This window comes from Lepidochelys olivacea (assembly GCF_965140295.1).
Source record: "Lepidochelys olivacea isolate rLepOli2 genome assembly, chromosome: 2".
Lineage (NCBI taxonomy): Eukaryota > Metazoa > Chordata > Testudines > Cheloniidae > Lepidochelys > Lepidochelys olivacea.
This window is the reverse complement of record NC_140412.1, coordinates 91924681-91942912: the sequence shown is the minus strand read 5'-3', so window position 1 is coordinate 91942912 and position 18232 is coordinate 91924681. Positions and strand designations below refer to the sequence as shown.

The 18232-nt window shown below is 42.9% G+C and overlaps 1 protein-coding gene across 2 annotated transcripts in view; it reads left to right on the top strand.

Moving 5' to 3' along the window:
- The window catches only part of SPIRE1 (spire type actin nucleation factor 1), a 171804-nt gene extending 160823 nt beyond the window's left edge, over positions 1–10981 (top strand). For both annotated transcript variants that reach the window (XM_084620673.1, XM_084620674.1), the window contains 5 exons: positions 2322–2459; positions 5108–5178; positions 5666–5693; positions 5786–5922; positions 6877–10981. In XM_084620673.1, coding sequence (XP_084476799.1) covers positions 2322–2459; positions 5108–5178; positions 5666–5693; positions 5786–5922; positions 6877–7135 — 633 coding nt within the window. In that variant the 3' untranslated portion in view covers positions 7136–10981. The remainder of the gene's footprint in view (positions 1–2321; positions 2460–5107; positions 5179–5665; positions 5694–5785; positions 5923–6876) is intronic.
- Positions 10982–18232: the final 7251 nt, after the last annotated feature.

The following is an 18232-nucleotide window of genomic DNA, read 5'->3' as shown; positions in this document are numbered from 1 at the left end:
GTAGGTATTGCAGAGGACTTAGGATATTACACACACTACCATATGCAGCCCCTACACATGGACAAGGATTATGGATAGGAGTTAAAGCTAAAACTCTAAAATATTACTGTTTTTGTAAACTTTAGTCGTTGGTTAGTGTAATTTTGATTAGCTTACTTTAAAGACTGAGCTAATGTTGAAATTAAAGATTTGGCGTGTACTTATTTTTATTCTGAGAAGGAAAAACATTTAAACATTCTTCAGAAATCAGTATATCCTTTAACTTTTCTTTAATGTTGCATTAAAGCTTTGTTGTCCTTATGTAACCGCTGGAATTAAAACATTAGCATTTAAACAAGTGAACGTTTTCCATGTTCCCCCTTTTGCCTGCTGGCTAGTCACACAAATTGTAATGAAAATTAATTTTGATGGTTGCAAGAACAGATCCACATGATTCTTCTGCTACCTAGTAAACACCGGAAGTACTAGTTTTACAGGAACAAAGTTTTCTTGATAAAGCATTTTAAGAGATTAAAGAAACATATTAAAGAGGCTAAACTTTAAAAGTTGAAATGGGTATTTATTATGTCATCAAATATGCAACAAATTAGTGTTTAAATATTCATCATAATGAACATTTTGTTGTCTAAGGGAAGAATTAAATATGATACTTGATTATAGTAAAGGAAAAATATCCCTCCTATAAGGAAATAGCTTTCTAAAAGACTGAAAACTGTGATTGATCAAAAGCATTCAGTAAATCTCACTTGCCACAAACACCATCCTAACAACCCATCCTGTAGAAAATAAGTTTCTCAATGGCATTGCCTGCCCCACATTCTGTCACCCATTATTCTTCCTCTCGGTCCCTCCCAAAGCATTGTTGATATCGAATAGTGCTGTCATCATCATAAGGATCTAAAATACAATACTGACAGCTAGCTGCTGGTTACGTGGAAGTTTGCTGCTAATGAAATGACATATTTTGTTTGTTCATGGAGTTTTACACCTCACAGCAAATCACATTTGGTTTTGATAGTTTGTTTTTTCCAGAAAACTAAGTGTCACCAGTAAGAACATACCCCAGAGGTTTGGTTTGTCTAAGAAAACCAAAATTTTAGCTTTTTGTGGGTACCTTAGACAGAGTAAATTTTGTTTGTTCCTTTTCTAGGTAGATAAGACAACATAGTTTCTAAAATGCTAATGTTTGCCAGGTCTGCAAGAGAGATCAAAATATTTTCTCTCTAATTGAAAGTCAGAACAGAATTTTAAGACTATCTATTTAAATTGAGCACTTTACCACTAAACTGAATCATCACTCTGATTTATAAATTACATTTCCAAGCTGTCTGTAGAGTGCTGTCATCAGTGCCTTTGTGTGTACAAAGGAGATTTCCTGTATTTATTCAGAGAACGTTAAATTTCTGTGTCACTTCAGCACCATAGCCCCTCTGGGCTAAGTGAACAGGTGCACTAAGCAAAAAGTGATGGGAATTCCCAGAGCGGTTCTGTCTTTCTGTTAGAACCATGCAATCAACCTCAGGGCTGGATTACAAATGGGAACGAGGCTTTTTATTCTGTGGTACCAAAGTTAGAGGCCATATGCTCAGGGTTGCTGTTCTCTTAAACACACTAGCACAGAGCGTATTTAAGTTTCACAGATGGGCAGTAGTTCCATCATAAGTAGCCTGGGTGTAATTCCCTGCTAGTAAGAACACAACAATGGATTAACTGTTTTGCTCAAACTTTATATTTTAAGATTATTTTAATAAAGTTTAAATTGACATTATCATCATCTTGGAGGGAAGGAAGACTGTTTGTATTACTGCATATAATACATTTTCTATGGTTTTGGTCTAGATTTTGTTCACGGGATCTAATTATAACCATGATTACCAATATGTGGTACCATTGAATAAAAATTCTTTTGGCGGGGGCTACTAACTGCTTTCTGGGCACCACAAAGTCTCTGAGAAACTGCTTGTCTTTAAGCAACATACTATCAAAGGGAACCGTGCCAAGAAATATCTTTTACACCTATGTATTAAATCACCTTGTGTCCTTTCAAATTATAAAATGGAATTATAATTGGCTAAAACAAATATTCATAATAAAATCAAATAAATGGAAACAGGTGTCAGATGATATAAGTGCTCATAATAAAAATTGCACAATATCAGTCTCTTAGTTGGTTTGAAACTCTTGTGATGCCCATGGATCAGCCAGTGCTATTCCGTTTTTGGGTTGTGAAATCTTTTCTTTGAAGTTACTAACTAGGTGGCTGGCTTTCTAGGCTGAAATCTTGAAAAGATGATGGGTTACATAGTAATGTTCGTTTCCAGGAGGAGTTTTGTTACCCAGTGGAATGCCTGGCTCTGACAGTGGAGGAAGTCATGCACATTCGTCAGGTGCTAGTGAAAGCAGAGCTGGAAAAGTATCAGCAATATAAAGATGTCTACACTGCCCTCAAAAAAGGAAAGGTATGCTTGTTTCAGATGATCTACTGAGAGCTGTTAGGGAGGGAGGTGAATCACACAGATTCTAGTCAGTGAAAGAATACGAGTTGGAACCAGAATGCAGGTGCCAGATTTTCATTAGTAATTGACCAGTCTGACTTTCAATTTATATTGGAGAAACTAAACTTTCTCTACATGAGGTAACAGAGGGGCCAGTTTCCTTGGTTTATATATGGAAATGTCAAAAATTTGTATTGGAATATCACGTTTGTTTGACCCTCCATACAGACACAGTAGCGTTTACAGTAGTTGTTGTGTGCTCACTCTCTCTCGCTCTTTTTCTCTTTTTTTTTTTTAGCTTAAATTTAATAAAACATCCTTCCCTCTAGACTAGGGTGGGCCAACTTTTTGGCCCGAGGGCCACATTGGGGTTGCGAAATGGTATGGAGGGCCAGGTAGGGAAGGCTGTGTCTCCGCAAACAGCCTGGCCTCCACCCCCTATCCGCCCCCTCCCACTTCCCGCCCCCGACTGCCCCCTTGAGAACCCCCAACCAGTCCAATCCCCCCTGCTCCCTGTCCTCGAACTGCCCTGACCCCTGTCCACACTCCCAACCCCTGACAGGCCCCCCAGTACCCTCGACCCATCCAACCCCCCCATTCCTTGTCTTCTGACCACCCCCTCCTGGGACCCCTGTCCCTAACTGCCCCCCCCAGGACCCCGCTCCCTGTCGTGCCCCCCGGGACCTCATCTCCCCTACTCCCTGTCTCCTGACCTCCACCCCATCCAACCGCCCCCTGTCCCCTGACTGCCCCCCCAGGACGTCCTGCCCCTTATTCAACCCCACCTCCCCCCCCGCTCCCTTCCTTTGCCGCTCAGAGTGGCAAGACAGGCTTATTTGAAAGCCTAGGAGGTGGGCGGGCGCAAGCCGCGCTGCCCACACAGCAGTGTGGCTGCAGGGGAAGGGGGACAGCGGGGGAGGGGCCGGGGGCTAGCCTCCCCAACCGGAGCTCAGGAACTCGGCAGGACAGTCCCGCAGGCCGGATGTGGCCTGCGGTCCATAGTTTGCCCACCTCTGCCCTAGACACAGACACACACAGACATACACAGCCATACTACTTCCTGTTTTTTTCTGGAGAGACCAGAGCTACAGGTAAAATAGGATATAATAAAAGTTTTACAATATAAAGTATCTTTTTTTTTTAATTCCCATTTAAATCAATGGAAGCTGTCACAACCAAGTCCAGTTCCCTTGTCTTAATGGACACCAGTCTGTTGTGAGTGGACCCAGCTGCTGACTCCCACATGCTTCTAAGTGCCTTGGGTCTGGATAGTGTCTGGTCACTGTTCCTAGCTCTGGGTTTCTCAAGCATGTTCCCAAGTGCAGATCCCATGTCTGCTACCCTTCTTGGGAATTGGGACTCCATTTGGACCCTAGAACCAGTGATGCAGCCCTACCAAGTTCCAAATTGTTTACATATGTTCCACCTCTCTGTGAGTGCTTTGAGCTTCCTGATTTGCCCCTTCAGGGACAACATGGCAGGCAAGCAAGGAACACAGTCTTAGCAAAGGAATTTCTTAACCACAGACACTTTACTCTTAACAAAGCACAATGAGCGAGCTACAGATGTTTTAAAAAAAAATTCTGAATACAGCCCCCAGTCTGATCTCACCCCTCCTGCCGGTCCTGCCTTCTCTGTCCTTAGCCTGTTCTCCCGGCATGTAGCAGTGGACAGCTCCTTCACATAGGGTATTCCCACTTATATAACCCCTTTGGTAGGTCCTGTCCCTTCCTCGCATCCCACCCCCACCATGTCTCTGTTTCTGTGCAGATAATCTTTCTTTTTATGGTTGGGCTAGCAGTAAAGAGATAAACAGCACTGCTGGCTTTCGATTGCTCTGTGCCAGCTTATCAGATATAGTCATTCAACTAGATCTGAAGCCCCCACTACAAAATAGTTGTGCTAATCCCCATTGGAGATTGCAATACAACATGAGGGTCGCACTCCAACATGAAGATTACAGTATAAAGTGGAGCTCTGGAAACAAAATGGTACCCACAAAACAAGACCAGGTTCACAACTTGACCCAGAGCCCCCAGTCTGTCACAGATGCTTTCCCTGTGTAAAGAGTGTGGAACCCAGGCCCTTATGTATGAAAGAGACAATGAGATATGTCAGCAAATTCTTCTCATTCATTTAGAATAAAATGAGTGAGGAATCTTTTTTTTCCCCTTGCCTGGCTGAATTGTATATTCCGAGTTTTAAAGCAAGTGGGATGATTTTAAGGCTGCATTGTCCTCCAAAGGTAAGCAGGGTGCATTAATCTCACACTCTTTTTTTTTTTTTTTTGAGCCTTAGGCATGACATTCGGAGGCTCATGTGTAACAAGCTAAAAGGAATTTAAAGCTTCTGGGAAATCATGCATCATGTGCCCCAGGGGGATTTAATATCAGAGCACCCATCTGCCAGTGTATTTTTTTTCCATAGATTACAGATCATGAAAAAAAAATTTACAGTGTCTCCTTTTCCTCCCCTGGGCTCCTGCACATTAAACAAATCTATCCCAACTTCAGTCTGTGCGTCTTCACCGAAGGCCCGGTTAGAAGCATGCAATTTTATTTCCAGGACTGAACTGCTGACATTGCAGTCTCTTCTGTTTACAATTTCTTTAGCTCTGTTTCTGTTGTCGAACAAGGAGGTTTTCTTTCTTCACCTGGTCCTACACCTGTCAGTTCTGTAAGAGGTGAGTTTTTGCTCAGTGTGAAATGTCAGGATTCATTGGTTTCTGTTTTAATTCACAGTGTTGTTTGGTTTTGGTTTTGAAATGTATTTATGGTCAGAAAAACGACTGTAAAAATGGCTCTTCCTTATTCAACATATCTGCTCCCTTAAAATATTCATATTCAGAGCTGCTCAGGTTTTAGAATAAAACAGTAACAGTACTCCTCTGTTAGCCCAGCAGAGCCCATATGGGTACGAGGCAATTAGATTGTACAGAATCCTCATTACTGGGGGGTGACATGTGAACCCAAAAGAACAAAGAGAATTTCAGATTTAATTTGAGTTGGTAGTATTGGCAGTTGGGGGAAAAATGTTTACTTGTAAACTGAGCAAACTTTAAGGTGATAGTCAATAAGGCAGTAAATATGGAACTCTATGCACCCCACACTGTCTTACTTAAGTAACATTTCTTTACACTGAATGATTCAGACTTTTACTTTCCTACACAGGCCTGTATGTTCACAGTGTTGCAAAAAGGTAAGTTCAGGAACCTACTATTTGTTCCTTTCAGAAAGGCTGTGTCTTTGGTAATGATATTTCACACTGTCATTCTCCTGCTCTTGTAACAGATGCGATTGCCATCAAAGCCATACTCCACCCTTCCTATCTTTTCTCTGGGACCTTCTGCTTTGCAGAGAGGAGACAGTTTTATGAGACCAGAAAAACCCTCCACCAGTCACCACCGGCCGCTTAGGAGCATGTCCAGGTGAGAGACATTCCTAGTTCAGCTTCTGCTTCTGGTAGCAGCTCTTCATAAGATCTTCTCAGTCTCTTAGTTGCTAATGAGACATAATCTACTAGGCTTTGTTTTTGTAGTTTGTTTTAATTTTTCAAAGTTTGTCATATCTTTTTAGAAACCCAAAGATAAATGTCTTTCCTTACCAATTTCAAGATTGAGGTTTTTCCTTACATTTCTCGTGGAACAAAACCCATCCTGATTACTTTTCATTTACTACTTAGTAAATATAAACTATATTTACTTACATAAGACTTGCTGACATGATATTTAAAATGTGCTGTGTCCCTTGTCTATACTATAGCTGATGACAGTAATATCAGTACAGCTGATAAATATTGTCACTTTTTTTTTTCTAGTGTAGATGGATCCTTAGAAGAAAAATCCATATGTTGTTGGTAACTGAATAGGGAAATGCTCCCTTATTAAACAATGACTTACACATGTCAAACTCTTTCTACTCTCTAGCCATAGGTTTGTTTCATTTTGGCTTTGGTGATAATTTATCTTTTGGTTTTACATTTTGAACACAGGCTGCTATTAAAGCTAATCCCAGTAATAACATTTGGATCAGGTCAGGCTGTAGATCCACGGACCCCTCTCTCTGTGTGGAATTCTGTCTGCCAGGGTGCCTACACGCAAATTAGCCAAATTAGGACATCCATGTAGTCATTCATAAAATTCTCTTTGCCAAATCATGCTTTACACTAGCCTTCACCGAATAACCACATAATCTTATTGATGTGTCTTCCCATCTCCATCCTTTCCTTGCTGCTTTTTTGCACTCTCCTTAAGTCAGGGACAGCAAGACTTAGGACAGGAATAGCATATTCTTTCTCTTTGGAGGTGTTTCCATTCGTGTCCAAAACTGGGCTGAATGGTAAATAATGATAATGAGTAAGGGACGGATTCTTTGTTTTTCAGGTTGTCCGCAAAGTCTAAGTCTGTGGATAAATCAAATGAAGATCTACAGTTTCCCAAAGAGTTAATGGAGGACTGGAGCACCATGGACGTGTGCGTGGACTGCAAAAAGTTTATTTCAGAAATCATCAGCTCAAGCCGGCGCAGCCTCTCTCTGGCCAACAAACGAGCCAGGTTAAAAAGGAAAACACAATCATTCTGCATGGCATCACCAGGCAACTCTGAATACTGCCCTTCTGAGAGAACGATCAATGAGATCTGAGTCTTGTGCCTTTTTCTTTGCTTTTGTCTTCATGAGGTCAGCATCTGTGAGAAAGATCACTGAAACTACCCTTCCCTTTGTTTTACTTAACGAGCTTGAATTTGCATTAGATCACAGGGTTTGCTATTCTACGGTTTCCACAGACTCTACATTCCTATCTATAGATAATGATAAGTAATAGGTCAGCCAATAACTCGTTTGCACTGGAAGGAAACAATAGTTTGAAAATATTCCCTGTGTGTGTGCGCGTGCATTGTGGAGATAGAAACCCTTTATTTGCATTCAGTTTTTCATCATTCCTTGAATTGTTTTTAGGACAGGAGCTGAATTGTATTCCTAAAGGAGAACCAAATCTAACACAGGTGTCAATGTTAGCACAATTGTAAGCAGTAAGTCATATTGGCATTACCGACCTAATAGTGTTCATGTTCTAGTTTATATGGCACATGGAACCATGTTGTACACCAAAAACCTAGTGTGGGCTGTTGGTCTCATTGTCTCACAGCACAAAACCTAGAAGGTTTTGCTAGTGCTATCAACATTATCTTTCTTTCAACTGTTGTTACTGCTCTGAGATCATGGTTCAATGTGGAACTTTATAATGTCTGTGTTCTAGTGTAAAATATCTCAGTAGGCTGTATGTCCAAATGGTGGGCCATTTACCCTGAGCTGCTGTACTTCTAAGCCCTGGTGTAATTAGAAGTGTCTCCTGTGCAGGTAAGAGTAGTTGATTCCTTATTTTGAATGTATTGTGATTATTATTTTTGGTAGTCGTAGTTTTAGCAGTAGATAGAGCTGTACACTCGATGGGGAGGGTGGGAAATAAGAGAGGCTTCTAAGTTTAACTGAATTCCTGTAAAGTATGTAACATGGTTACCCAGAGAGGAAGTATGGGTAATATGTATATTTGTATTATAGTGGAACACACAAGCACTGCTATTATTAAAAGTTCAGGAGCATATCCATTATAAATCCCATTTTTCAGGGGTTTATAGTTTGGCTGTAAAATTTAGGATCCTGATGAAATTTGGGACAACTGTGTCTCAGATTAGGAGCACTTTGTTTTGCTTTTTAACAAACTTATGGAGAAAAAAGTCTACCTGTTAAAAGTTTCAATAATGTTACAATGTTAACAAACATCACATGCTTTTTGCTCTTTTTTATATTCAGATGTTTTGTTTTTAAAGCAGTTAAAACATAATTAGAGTTTAGTCCATAATATGGAGATAAGTTAACACAACCAAGTTACTAATACTTGAAAATCAACTACTGTGCGTACACAGTAACTTTTTCATAACATTTTTCATACCCAGATTGACATTTAATATCAATACAGTTCTGTATTATATAATATCATAGTAGGAAAGATTCAGATCTAATTTATTAACATTTCTGTACTAGAGATTGATGAGAGATACCTCAGAACTGCTCCAAAGTAGCTGAGACAGGGTTTTTGTAATACAGTTAAGGTTGATCTGTTTTCAAACTCTAAATACATATTTACAAAATAGAATCTCTTGAACCAAATATTATGCATTTTAAAAAGTCACTGGGAGCCAAATCCTAGACTTGATGTCGGGGCTCTGGGTTGATGATGGGAGTATGGTTCCCACATTCCACTGAGCAACATTAGAGCCACTCTGCAACTGCTGCTGCACCATCCCTGCTGTGTGGGAGGGGAGTAGCCACCCACTGGGACCACCTTCACAGGCTTCCCAAATCCACGCAGTGGAGCTGCCCCAGTTTCACAGTAGGCTGGGCTCCCTGCCCCCCAAACGTGCAGGATTTCCCCTTTCAAGGCATATTTGCAAGTTAAGTTGTAATAGCTCCAAAGCAGCTAGTCTGCTATTAGGTAAATGTGTGTTTGGGCTGTTCTGAAAAGCTTGTACAAAGGGCTTTTTAAACCCATCCTGGGACACATCCATCCTCATTTTCCTTTAATCTTATTTACATAGTGGGGGTAATAATGTTAAGGGTTTGCCTGAACTGATGACCCCAGGAAGTTCAGAGTTATGTGTGAGTCCCCATTCTTAACCCTTTCCTTTCTGCAGAGGGCCATGCAGCTGTTACACCCTCTGTCTGGGGACCTCAGGACGATGGGTCTTTCATATTAAAGCAGGGGTGAAAGTAACTTAAATGACTTAACGGTACGCTGGAGCCCTGAGCAAGGGGTGGGGCCTCAATTGGAAGAGGCGGGGCCTTCAGAGCCCCAGGCCCTTTAAATCTCAATTTAAAGGGCCCAGGGCTGTGGTAGCGGCGGCTGGGCCCTTTAAATTGCCAACGGAGCCCCAGGGCTCCCAGCTGCCTCCGCTACCCCAGGAGTCCAGCAGCGGGGATCTGGCGACAGTTTAAAGGGCCTGGGGCTTCAGCCGCTGCTGGGAGCCCCAGACCCTTTAAATTGCCGCTGGGGAAGCCAGTTTGGTACGGCGCACCGGCTCTTGCTGGTACTCTGTACCGGCTTACTTTCACCTCTGTATTCAAGGAATTACAATATCTTGATGAGTTAAGGACCTATGACAGTGGGGTAGCACAGTGCAATTCATGTGAAATGGGTAATAAAAGATCCCCCGTTAGTCATGGTAGCACTTTTTTTGCCACTTGTGTTTCTGTGCCAAAATCAATCCCTGCAGCCCAGCTACCCACCCATCCCTTTTTCCCTTGCTGTATTGCCTAGTAATCACACCAGATGACCAGTTCCCAGGGAAGCACAAGGGGCTTTTATTTTAAACCCCCATTATTCTGTGTTTAATTTTTCTTGGGAAACATCCCCCTCTACGCCCCTTACATCTATTTACTGCTCCTCTTCATGGCCCCTTGGAAAAAGCTGCAGGAGCAGGAAACGCATTCCTTGATGTCTCTGAGGCTCTCAGGGGTGCAGAGTATCCAGCATGTTTTTCTTTCTATTGGGAGGGGTTTGTGATAGAAGCCATAGCCTCATAATGCCTCACATCCAGTATATGAGCAGTGAAATCAGACTCCAGCCCTGCAGATCCTGGGCCATCTATGAAGGCCTACTCCTCTGTGCATCATCCCTGCTCCCTGCAGCATAGCTTCCTTGGTGAGATATTCTCTCCCATATCAGTGCATCCTCATAGATGCTGTAGAGGAGAGCTGATGCTGCTTCTAGCATCATTACTAACTTTGTGGTTTTGAGCTTTCCACCTCACCGTTCATGCTAGTGTCCGAAACCCATTCCAAGTGTCAAGGACCAGTCCACTTTACCTGCGTACCTTATCAAGCTGCCCACAAAGTCCTATTTATGGCTTAAATTTCATATCTGTGTCAGAATAGAAAAACAAAAGTTTGTAAATGTCTGTAATATATTTATTAATATTTAGAAAGCTGTCATGCATTGAGCAATGGGAATTGACTTTCCCATGAAGATTTAAAAAGAAAGTGAGTCTTATTTATATGTATATTGATTATATTATTAGATTTAAAGTTGAGCCTCTCTCCATAGACATTGTAAAATGAATTTCTGTTGAAAAGACTGTGGGACTAGCACAGCGAGCTCATTTCAATGAGTTTTTAAAATCTTTTTTTTTTCCCTCTGTGTTTAATAAAACTAGGACTTGTATAAGTGCATCAGAGACCCAAAAGGGGTTTAAAAAAATGTCATTGACAATGCAATGGTCTTGTATTTTATACATGAAAACAGTTCTTGAGAATTCAAAGCCAGCTCAGCCTTGCTAACAGCTGCAATGAAGGTAGCAAACAGGCCTTTGTGGCAGCTCTTATGTGTATAAAACAAATTCTTTCAATGTTCATGGTGACGATATTGCTTATGGGGTTTTTTCATTAAGTCCTTTATTGAAGAAAAAAAGCCTGGGGACAATAAAATGTCTTTGGAGCATAGCCTTTGTGTGTATTAATTATTCATGTGCAAACTATTGTAAAGAAAAATTTGAACGGCCTTTTAGGATTTTGTAAAAGTCAAATGGTTTTCTTCTGTAGTGTTGATGAGTAAGATTTTCACACTTACTGGGCTACATGAAAGAAAGGCAACAGGTCAAAATAGTCTTTAGAATAGCAATATAACTGCGTATGTGACCCACTGGACTCTAAGCATTAAAGTATGTTTTGCATTAAAATACTGCTTCTGCTAAGCAGTAGAAAAGTACAGTATGACCAATTCCTACCAAAACCTTCCATATCACAAGCTGAAGAGCTGTATATACTTTTAACTCTTCCTATATGGATCAGTTGTGCTGAACTTTTTACAGAATCTGAAATAACTACACACAACCTATCTTTTTGGAGCCTGTAGTTGATGTGCATTGTGGGAGACGTACTAGGAGTCTTTCAAAGACCAAAATGGAAGGCTATCAAGAAATAAAATACACACACACCATAATTTATTTTCCAAAAACCAGTCTGTTCTCTGATTCTCCCTTCTAGGATTGGCTGCATAGGTAGGGAGGTGGGGGAAGCTCCAACTTTAGACAGGCATGAAGGTAGCAATCATGCTAAACTTCATCCAGAAGTTCTGTGCAGCTTTTAGGAATGTCTTTATTATTTTAATTGTATTTGTGAAAGTGACATCGCACAGTGGATAGGGGAAAGGTGCTGTATTCTGATGCAACAGCGTACCTCTTATCTTAGCATTAAATTCTAAATCATTTCCATGTAGAAGACTGAAAGCTGGTTTTATTTTTTTTCTTTGATATGTAACTAAGTTAAAACTGAGCTGCTGAATTGTTAATATTAATCACAGGCATGCAGTCTTGTTTTCCATTCCCTTGTTTTCCTCTGACTTCACTAATATGCTTTTGATCTTCCTTAATATTTCACAAAAAATACCCGAATAAGAAAACAGCTAGTGTGTGTTATTGGATCACTCTACTGAAAAAGCCAACCAGACATAGATCTTGCATTCTCTTCAAAACACAAGCCAGTCAGGCCCTATTACAGCCTGAGCCCATTCACCTGAACTTGGGAGAAGTAAGGAAGTTAAACCTTTCCTTCAGTATTTGTACGGGTGATGAGCTGATGCTGTTAGAACCCCTTCCATCCCTATGGCAACTTCGCAGCCTTCCAGTCCTGGGCTAGCCACAGGTATTACATTTTACATTCATTAGTCTATGTCTCTGAAGAGGCCATTCCAGAAGGAGGATTGCCAAGACTTTGACGCATCCTGGCCCCCTTCTCTGTCTTTTCCCCCAGATGTATCCCTATACTGGGTGGTGGGAGGATGATGTAGGAGCCTCGCTGCCAGTCTCATGCCATCAGAGGATTCCTCTAGATAGAGGGAATCTTCTGTTGGCCAGTTGAGTTCTAGAGTAGCACAAAGCACCCTGAACAGACCATGGACTCTGGCCCATAGTTTTATAAAATGCATTTTAGAACCTGGGTTTTATAAGACGACTCTCCAGGTGCTGCAAGAACTGCACTCTTTAAAATTACTGTGTCTTTCTCTCTGCAACTTATCAGCAATTTCTCCTGTGGGTAGCTCCTAAGCCGTTTTCAAACTTTCCATTATGTAGGAAGGTAAAATATATGCTGCCAAGGCCTTGTGTATACTGACAGTTGTCACAGATTTTCCCATGATTGGGCTAGCACCAGGCCAGAGCATTTTACCACCCTCCTGTCTCGATCCACACTGGTGCCTGGCCAATAGTAGGAGGATCTTACTATCATCAGCCTTGACAACTCCATTAAAATGGGGTCCCAACCCACAGTTTGAGAACCCCGGACCTACGCTGATGGGAGAATCCTTTAGCATAGGTAGCCAGTGTAGACAAGCCCCAAGTCCACAGTCACCCTGCAAGTGCACAAAAGGGGACCTATGCACTATTCAACTGATGCTGCATTTGTTTAGTCTATATATTAGTTTCTAGTTGGCAGGCAGGCTGTTCTTTTAACTACGTGACAGATGCAGAACTAACGAGGGTCAGCCCATGCAGACCACAACATGCTGTGTGGCCAAGGTTTCAGATACCTCCTAATCTCCCATTGGTCACAGTACTGGGTAACATTACCACAGCAAGTATATGAGACCTAGCACTTCAGGGGTTAATGAGGAATCCTGTCCATGCTGTGTAGCAACTACCACCCTGCCTTTTTGTAGGGCTAATAAGTGGTCTCGCCCCCTGCTGGTCTAAACTGCTTTTCATTGAAAACATTTGTTAAACCAGTTTTTGAAAGAGTCAGTCTTGAATTAGATACGTCTAGTTCTAGAAACTTCTGAAATCCTGTCTAAAGGGCCAGCCCCTGCATAAACATGGGGTGCTTGTGTGTTAGAAACAGTACTTCGTACTGCTGCACCTTCCTAACAACCCCCCCTAAGGTAACCTAGGGCCTGGGCCCAAGGAGCTGGGCTGAGTACTGAGAATAGATGTAGGCTATGGAAAGGAGACACAGCTACTCCATTAGAGACCCTATTCCTCCCTACCCCCCAGCATTGCATAGTACCTCTGAACTTTGCCCCCCCGACGCAGGAGATGGATTTGTTTCTTAGCTTTGCAACACCTCTGTGAGGTAGGTAATACACAGTTTACAGATGGGGGAATCACAGCACCTCCTTCATCAATGTCAACAGGAAGCTTGTCTCAAAGGTGGGACTAGAACCCAGCTCTGCTGCAGCACAGTCCTGTGCCTGAAAAAGATTGCATAGCAGGTAAAGGGCTGCCATCCATTAGTGGAGGCTTTTTTTTATCTTTGCCCATGCCTCACCCACATGCCCTTCTGGATTTGGTTCATATCAAGCAAGGGGTTTTAATGGAAGTGATAACTTGCAGGGTAGCAGTGGAATAGGCACCCTCAGAAGTAACTTAACCTGAAGGTTTGTGAACTTTTTAGTCCTATTTATCTGTCAGTATTTCATCTGTAATGGGCCTACATTTGCCAGCACAGTATGCAGCCATTTCATTCTTTCCAGGCCTATGGAAGTTAGCATTAACTTACAGGGGTGCCTATTAATTTGCTAAACCTTGCACTACATACAAAGGACACCTGCACTGAGCTTACAGCCTAAGCACCATAAATTGCATGCAGTAGGAGTCCCACCAGTAAGTTTCACCTTGGAGAGTATTTCAACTCAGTCTTTAAGGATAAAACACAAACCAAAAGTGTTAATTTTTCAAATCCCTTCTTCCTCCAAGCTGTCATGGTGCATGTACTTTTGTATGGCTTCCAAGAGATGAGGGCAATTATTTATATGCAAGAAAGGTGCTAGGAGTTTTTCTGCTTGTTTTCAGGCTGTGATACTGAAATGCAGTTTGTTTATGCATTACTAGTAAAAAGCTCTTAAAAGGTGCATTCTCCAGTTCCAGCTTTCTTGACATAATGAATGGTTAACACATACCTTTAGTATTTAAATAGTTAATAATGGGCTTTTGTGTAACCTGAGCTGAAATAGTGATTATTGTTTTTTGTTCTTAGCCTTAGTGCCCTAAATACTGGTTGCTATTAGAGGCTCTAACTCAGGGGTGGGCAAACTTTTTGGCCTGAGGCCACCTCAGGTTGCAAAACAGTATGAAGAGCTGCATAGGGGAGGCTGTTACTCCCCAAACAGCCTGACCCCTCCAATCCCCCCTGCTCCTTGTCCCCTAACTGTCCCCTCCTGGCGCCCCCTCCCCCTAACCAACCCCCTCTGCTCTGTGTCCTGGGCCTGCCCTGACCCCTATCCACACCCCTGGCAGGCCCTCTGGGACCCCCAGACCCATCCATCTCTCCCCCACTCCTTGTCCCCTGACTTCTCCCATCCAAGACTCCACCTCCACTCTGCACAAAAACTATGACAAGGCTCGGAGATAGACACAGATAATTTACATTCCAAATTAAGGCTTAAACTAAATTATATACAAAAAAGTGGGATTATTTACTAAGAAACCTGAGCTACAGTTAAGGGTTCCCCACTCTACTTCCAGCCTCAAGTCAAACACATGGTTCCTCCCACCCATGTCACTGGCACCATTAACCCATAATAAGCTCAACTTTAACTATTCATCAGGGAAGAATTACTCATCTTCCTCCTTCAGTTTACACCTGTTGAACTACAACAAGACATGAGCGTATCTGTGCATCCTCTTTAAGGAAATGCTCAGGGCAGATCATAGTTTCAGCTAGTTGCTTGCACCACCACCACCCTTTCCTGCTCCCTGGGCTAGACTAGGTGAAAAATGGGGGGGTGGGGAGAGAGAATCCATAAGCAGCAAATGCTTGCCTGTTTTTACTACAAAGACGACAATACACAGTTATTTTAGTAGATTGTGTAATTACTTAGCACCATAGATGTGCATGGCCCCTTACATTACAGATAGGGCAGAGAATCATAGTTTGAGGAGTTTACAGTCTGAACTGAGAGGACAATGGGAAGAGTAGGAGATGAGGAAGAGTTACCCTGTATCCATTATCCTTGCCTTCACCATAATAAGAGTTAAATGTTGTTTGAAGTATAAGGAAGATTAAATGCATTTAATTTAATGGAAAGGTCTTGGTTAAAGTATGAAGATGATCAGGGTTTAACGTACTCTATTTTATAAATTACACAACAAAACTGATCCCAGTCATCTGTAATTCTCAGGAGGCAGAAATGCTGTGGCTGGATTTCTTCTAGTTACCTCAGCTATTTTCAGTAGGCTCGGGCTTTGTTTACAGTAGGCCTTGGCACTTCCCGGGCCGGGTGAGCTTTCCTATCTAGTACCTCTAGCCCTAGCACCCCTGCAAGCCCTGCCCCCGCCTAGAAGACTACGGAACTGCAGTCGCAGCACTGGTGAGGAATCTTAAAAGGGGCATAGGGAAGTGCAAGATAGACACACAGCTACAAGGGAGAACAGGACATTCACTATTAGACACAACTGACAGCTCCAAAATGGTCTCAGCTAACACCAGCATGGATGCTTTAAGGAGAGAAACCCTTAGACTCTGAACCAAAGGGAACTGTGAGGTGGGACGCAGAGACAGCCTTAGAAGTCTGCTTCAACTCTTACTTGTTTAGGGATGTGCATGTGGGTAAGAGCTGCATTGACAATATCACTAACTGAGGTAAGGCTGGGCTGTAAACAACCAAACCCCTCAATTCCTTTCCATCCCTTCTTTCGACCCTCATGGTGCTATAGTGTAGGATTCCTACCTAACCCTGCACCTCCTGCCCTTTAGTGAGCCAAGTGATTTTCTTTCGCTCAACACTTACGTTTTTGGCATCACCTCCCAGAGCCAAAAGGAGCTGGACAGGTTAGGTTCTAGTTTTGATTGAACTCTTCCCTACGGTGTAAGCTTTTTCCTCCTTTCTGTTGGGCACTGTCTGCAGTGCCCGAGCCCACAGTAGCAATGTAAGGTTTTCCACCTTAACATTTGAGAAAGTAGACTTAGACGTGTCCTATACAGGAGAGAACGACCACATTAAAAGGGCCCAGAGTTACAGGGCACTTTGATTAATGCAAGACTGGAATAAAATCTGATCCATCAGAGATTTTACATAGAAGACTAACCAGAGTCTGTTTCAGCCAAAGAGTTTGAAGATATTATAGAACTTTGTGTGGATGGATGCGGGGCAGGAAGGGGGTGCTCACGTGAGTGCCACAGGTCCAAGTGGGACACTTGTGCAAGACTGGGAATATGCAGCTGTGACTTGTGAAAATGCAGTCCCCAGCTGAGGGTCCGTCTGCACAATGGCTCCACAGAACTACCACAATGACAGGAGGAGGAACAGGATGAAAGGACAGACTGCACAAAGGACCATACCTATAACTGGAGCAGTGCTGTTCACAAGAAGAGAGGATCCTGGCAAAACAGAAAACAGCTTGGACAAGCCACAGGAAAATAGAAACCCTAAAGTCAGACAACTGGCATGAAAGAGAATGAGCTTCCCCGTGGAGGTCAAGATAGATCCCGAGTAACACTGGACCTGATGAACATCTAGTAATGCAGATAAGAACAAAATGCAGTGTGATCCATCAATCACTCAGTGGTCCCAAGGGTGCACACATATGCATGGTGGGTGGTATTAGACCACAGTGCAAGAGGCTATGTCTAGCAAATTAAGAGTGGATGCAACTTGCATGTTCTTTTCAGGAGATTTAAAGCAGAGGGCCCTCCCGACCCCGAATGATTCTCAGACTAAGCAGGAGGCAGAACAAGGATGGAGGCAGTGACATGGGCCAACAGGGCATTAGGTGGGCAAACATCCCAGAAGCTCTTAAGCAGCTCTCTTGGGAGCACAGCCAAGAAGCAGCTAGAATTAGCTTCCCTCCCCCAGTATAGCTACAACCCAAGTCACGGCCTTCCAGGCCAAAAGAGGAGGTCAGCAAAAGTGCAGAGCAACTAGTGACCAAGGAGAACAGTTGCAGGGGTTGGGAGGAAGAGAGAAACTTCTGGGGCCAGGAGACAGGGCCAGAAGCTACTTGAGGCAGCCATGGAGAACGGTGGGCCACAAGGGAGCTCGGAGGAAGCAGCTCAGGAGCTACAATGGGGAGAACACCTCCCCCTCCCCCAACACACATATGGCTTGAGAGTGACCAAACATGGCTCTATAGAAACTTATTTCTGGGAGAGGCACCCAGCATAGTGAGGAGAACCCCCCCCGACCTGACTGCATTTGTAATTGGTTTGGGCCAAGATAAAGCAGTGTGGAGTAGCCCAAAAAGTGTGTGTCTGAAGCAGACTGGAAGGGGCAGCACTGCTGGCTGTCCTACAAGAGCTAATAAGGAGAGGAAGGATGGGACAGAAGCAGTCATATGCAAGACTGGAAGGTGCCAAATGGCAAATGCTGCAGGGGTAGTGATAGCTGTGTTTTAATATCTGCAAATTGATTTTAAGACTACCCTAAGCAATAATTCAGGCTTAACTTAGCAGCAGCATTAGGCACAATACAAGGGTGATCAGCAAACTGCAAGGGGCTAAGAGTCTGACAGGTCTGGAGGCATTGTTTACACTGCAACACGAAACACCCACCAGCTGGCCCACGTAAGCTGAATCGGGCTCGCAGAGCTATAAAACTGTACTAGAGATGTCTGGGCTCAGACTGAAGCCTGGACTCCAGGATGTGAGGGGTGAATGTCTATGGTACAATTTTATAGCTCTGTAAGCCTGCTTCAGCCATGGGTGTTTTACTGCAGCATAGACACCTGCGCATTTAACACTTCCCACTTAACAAAA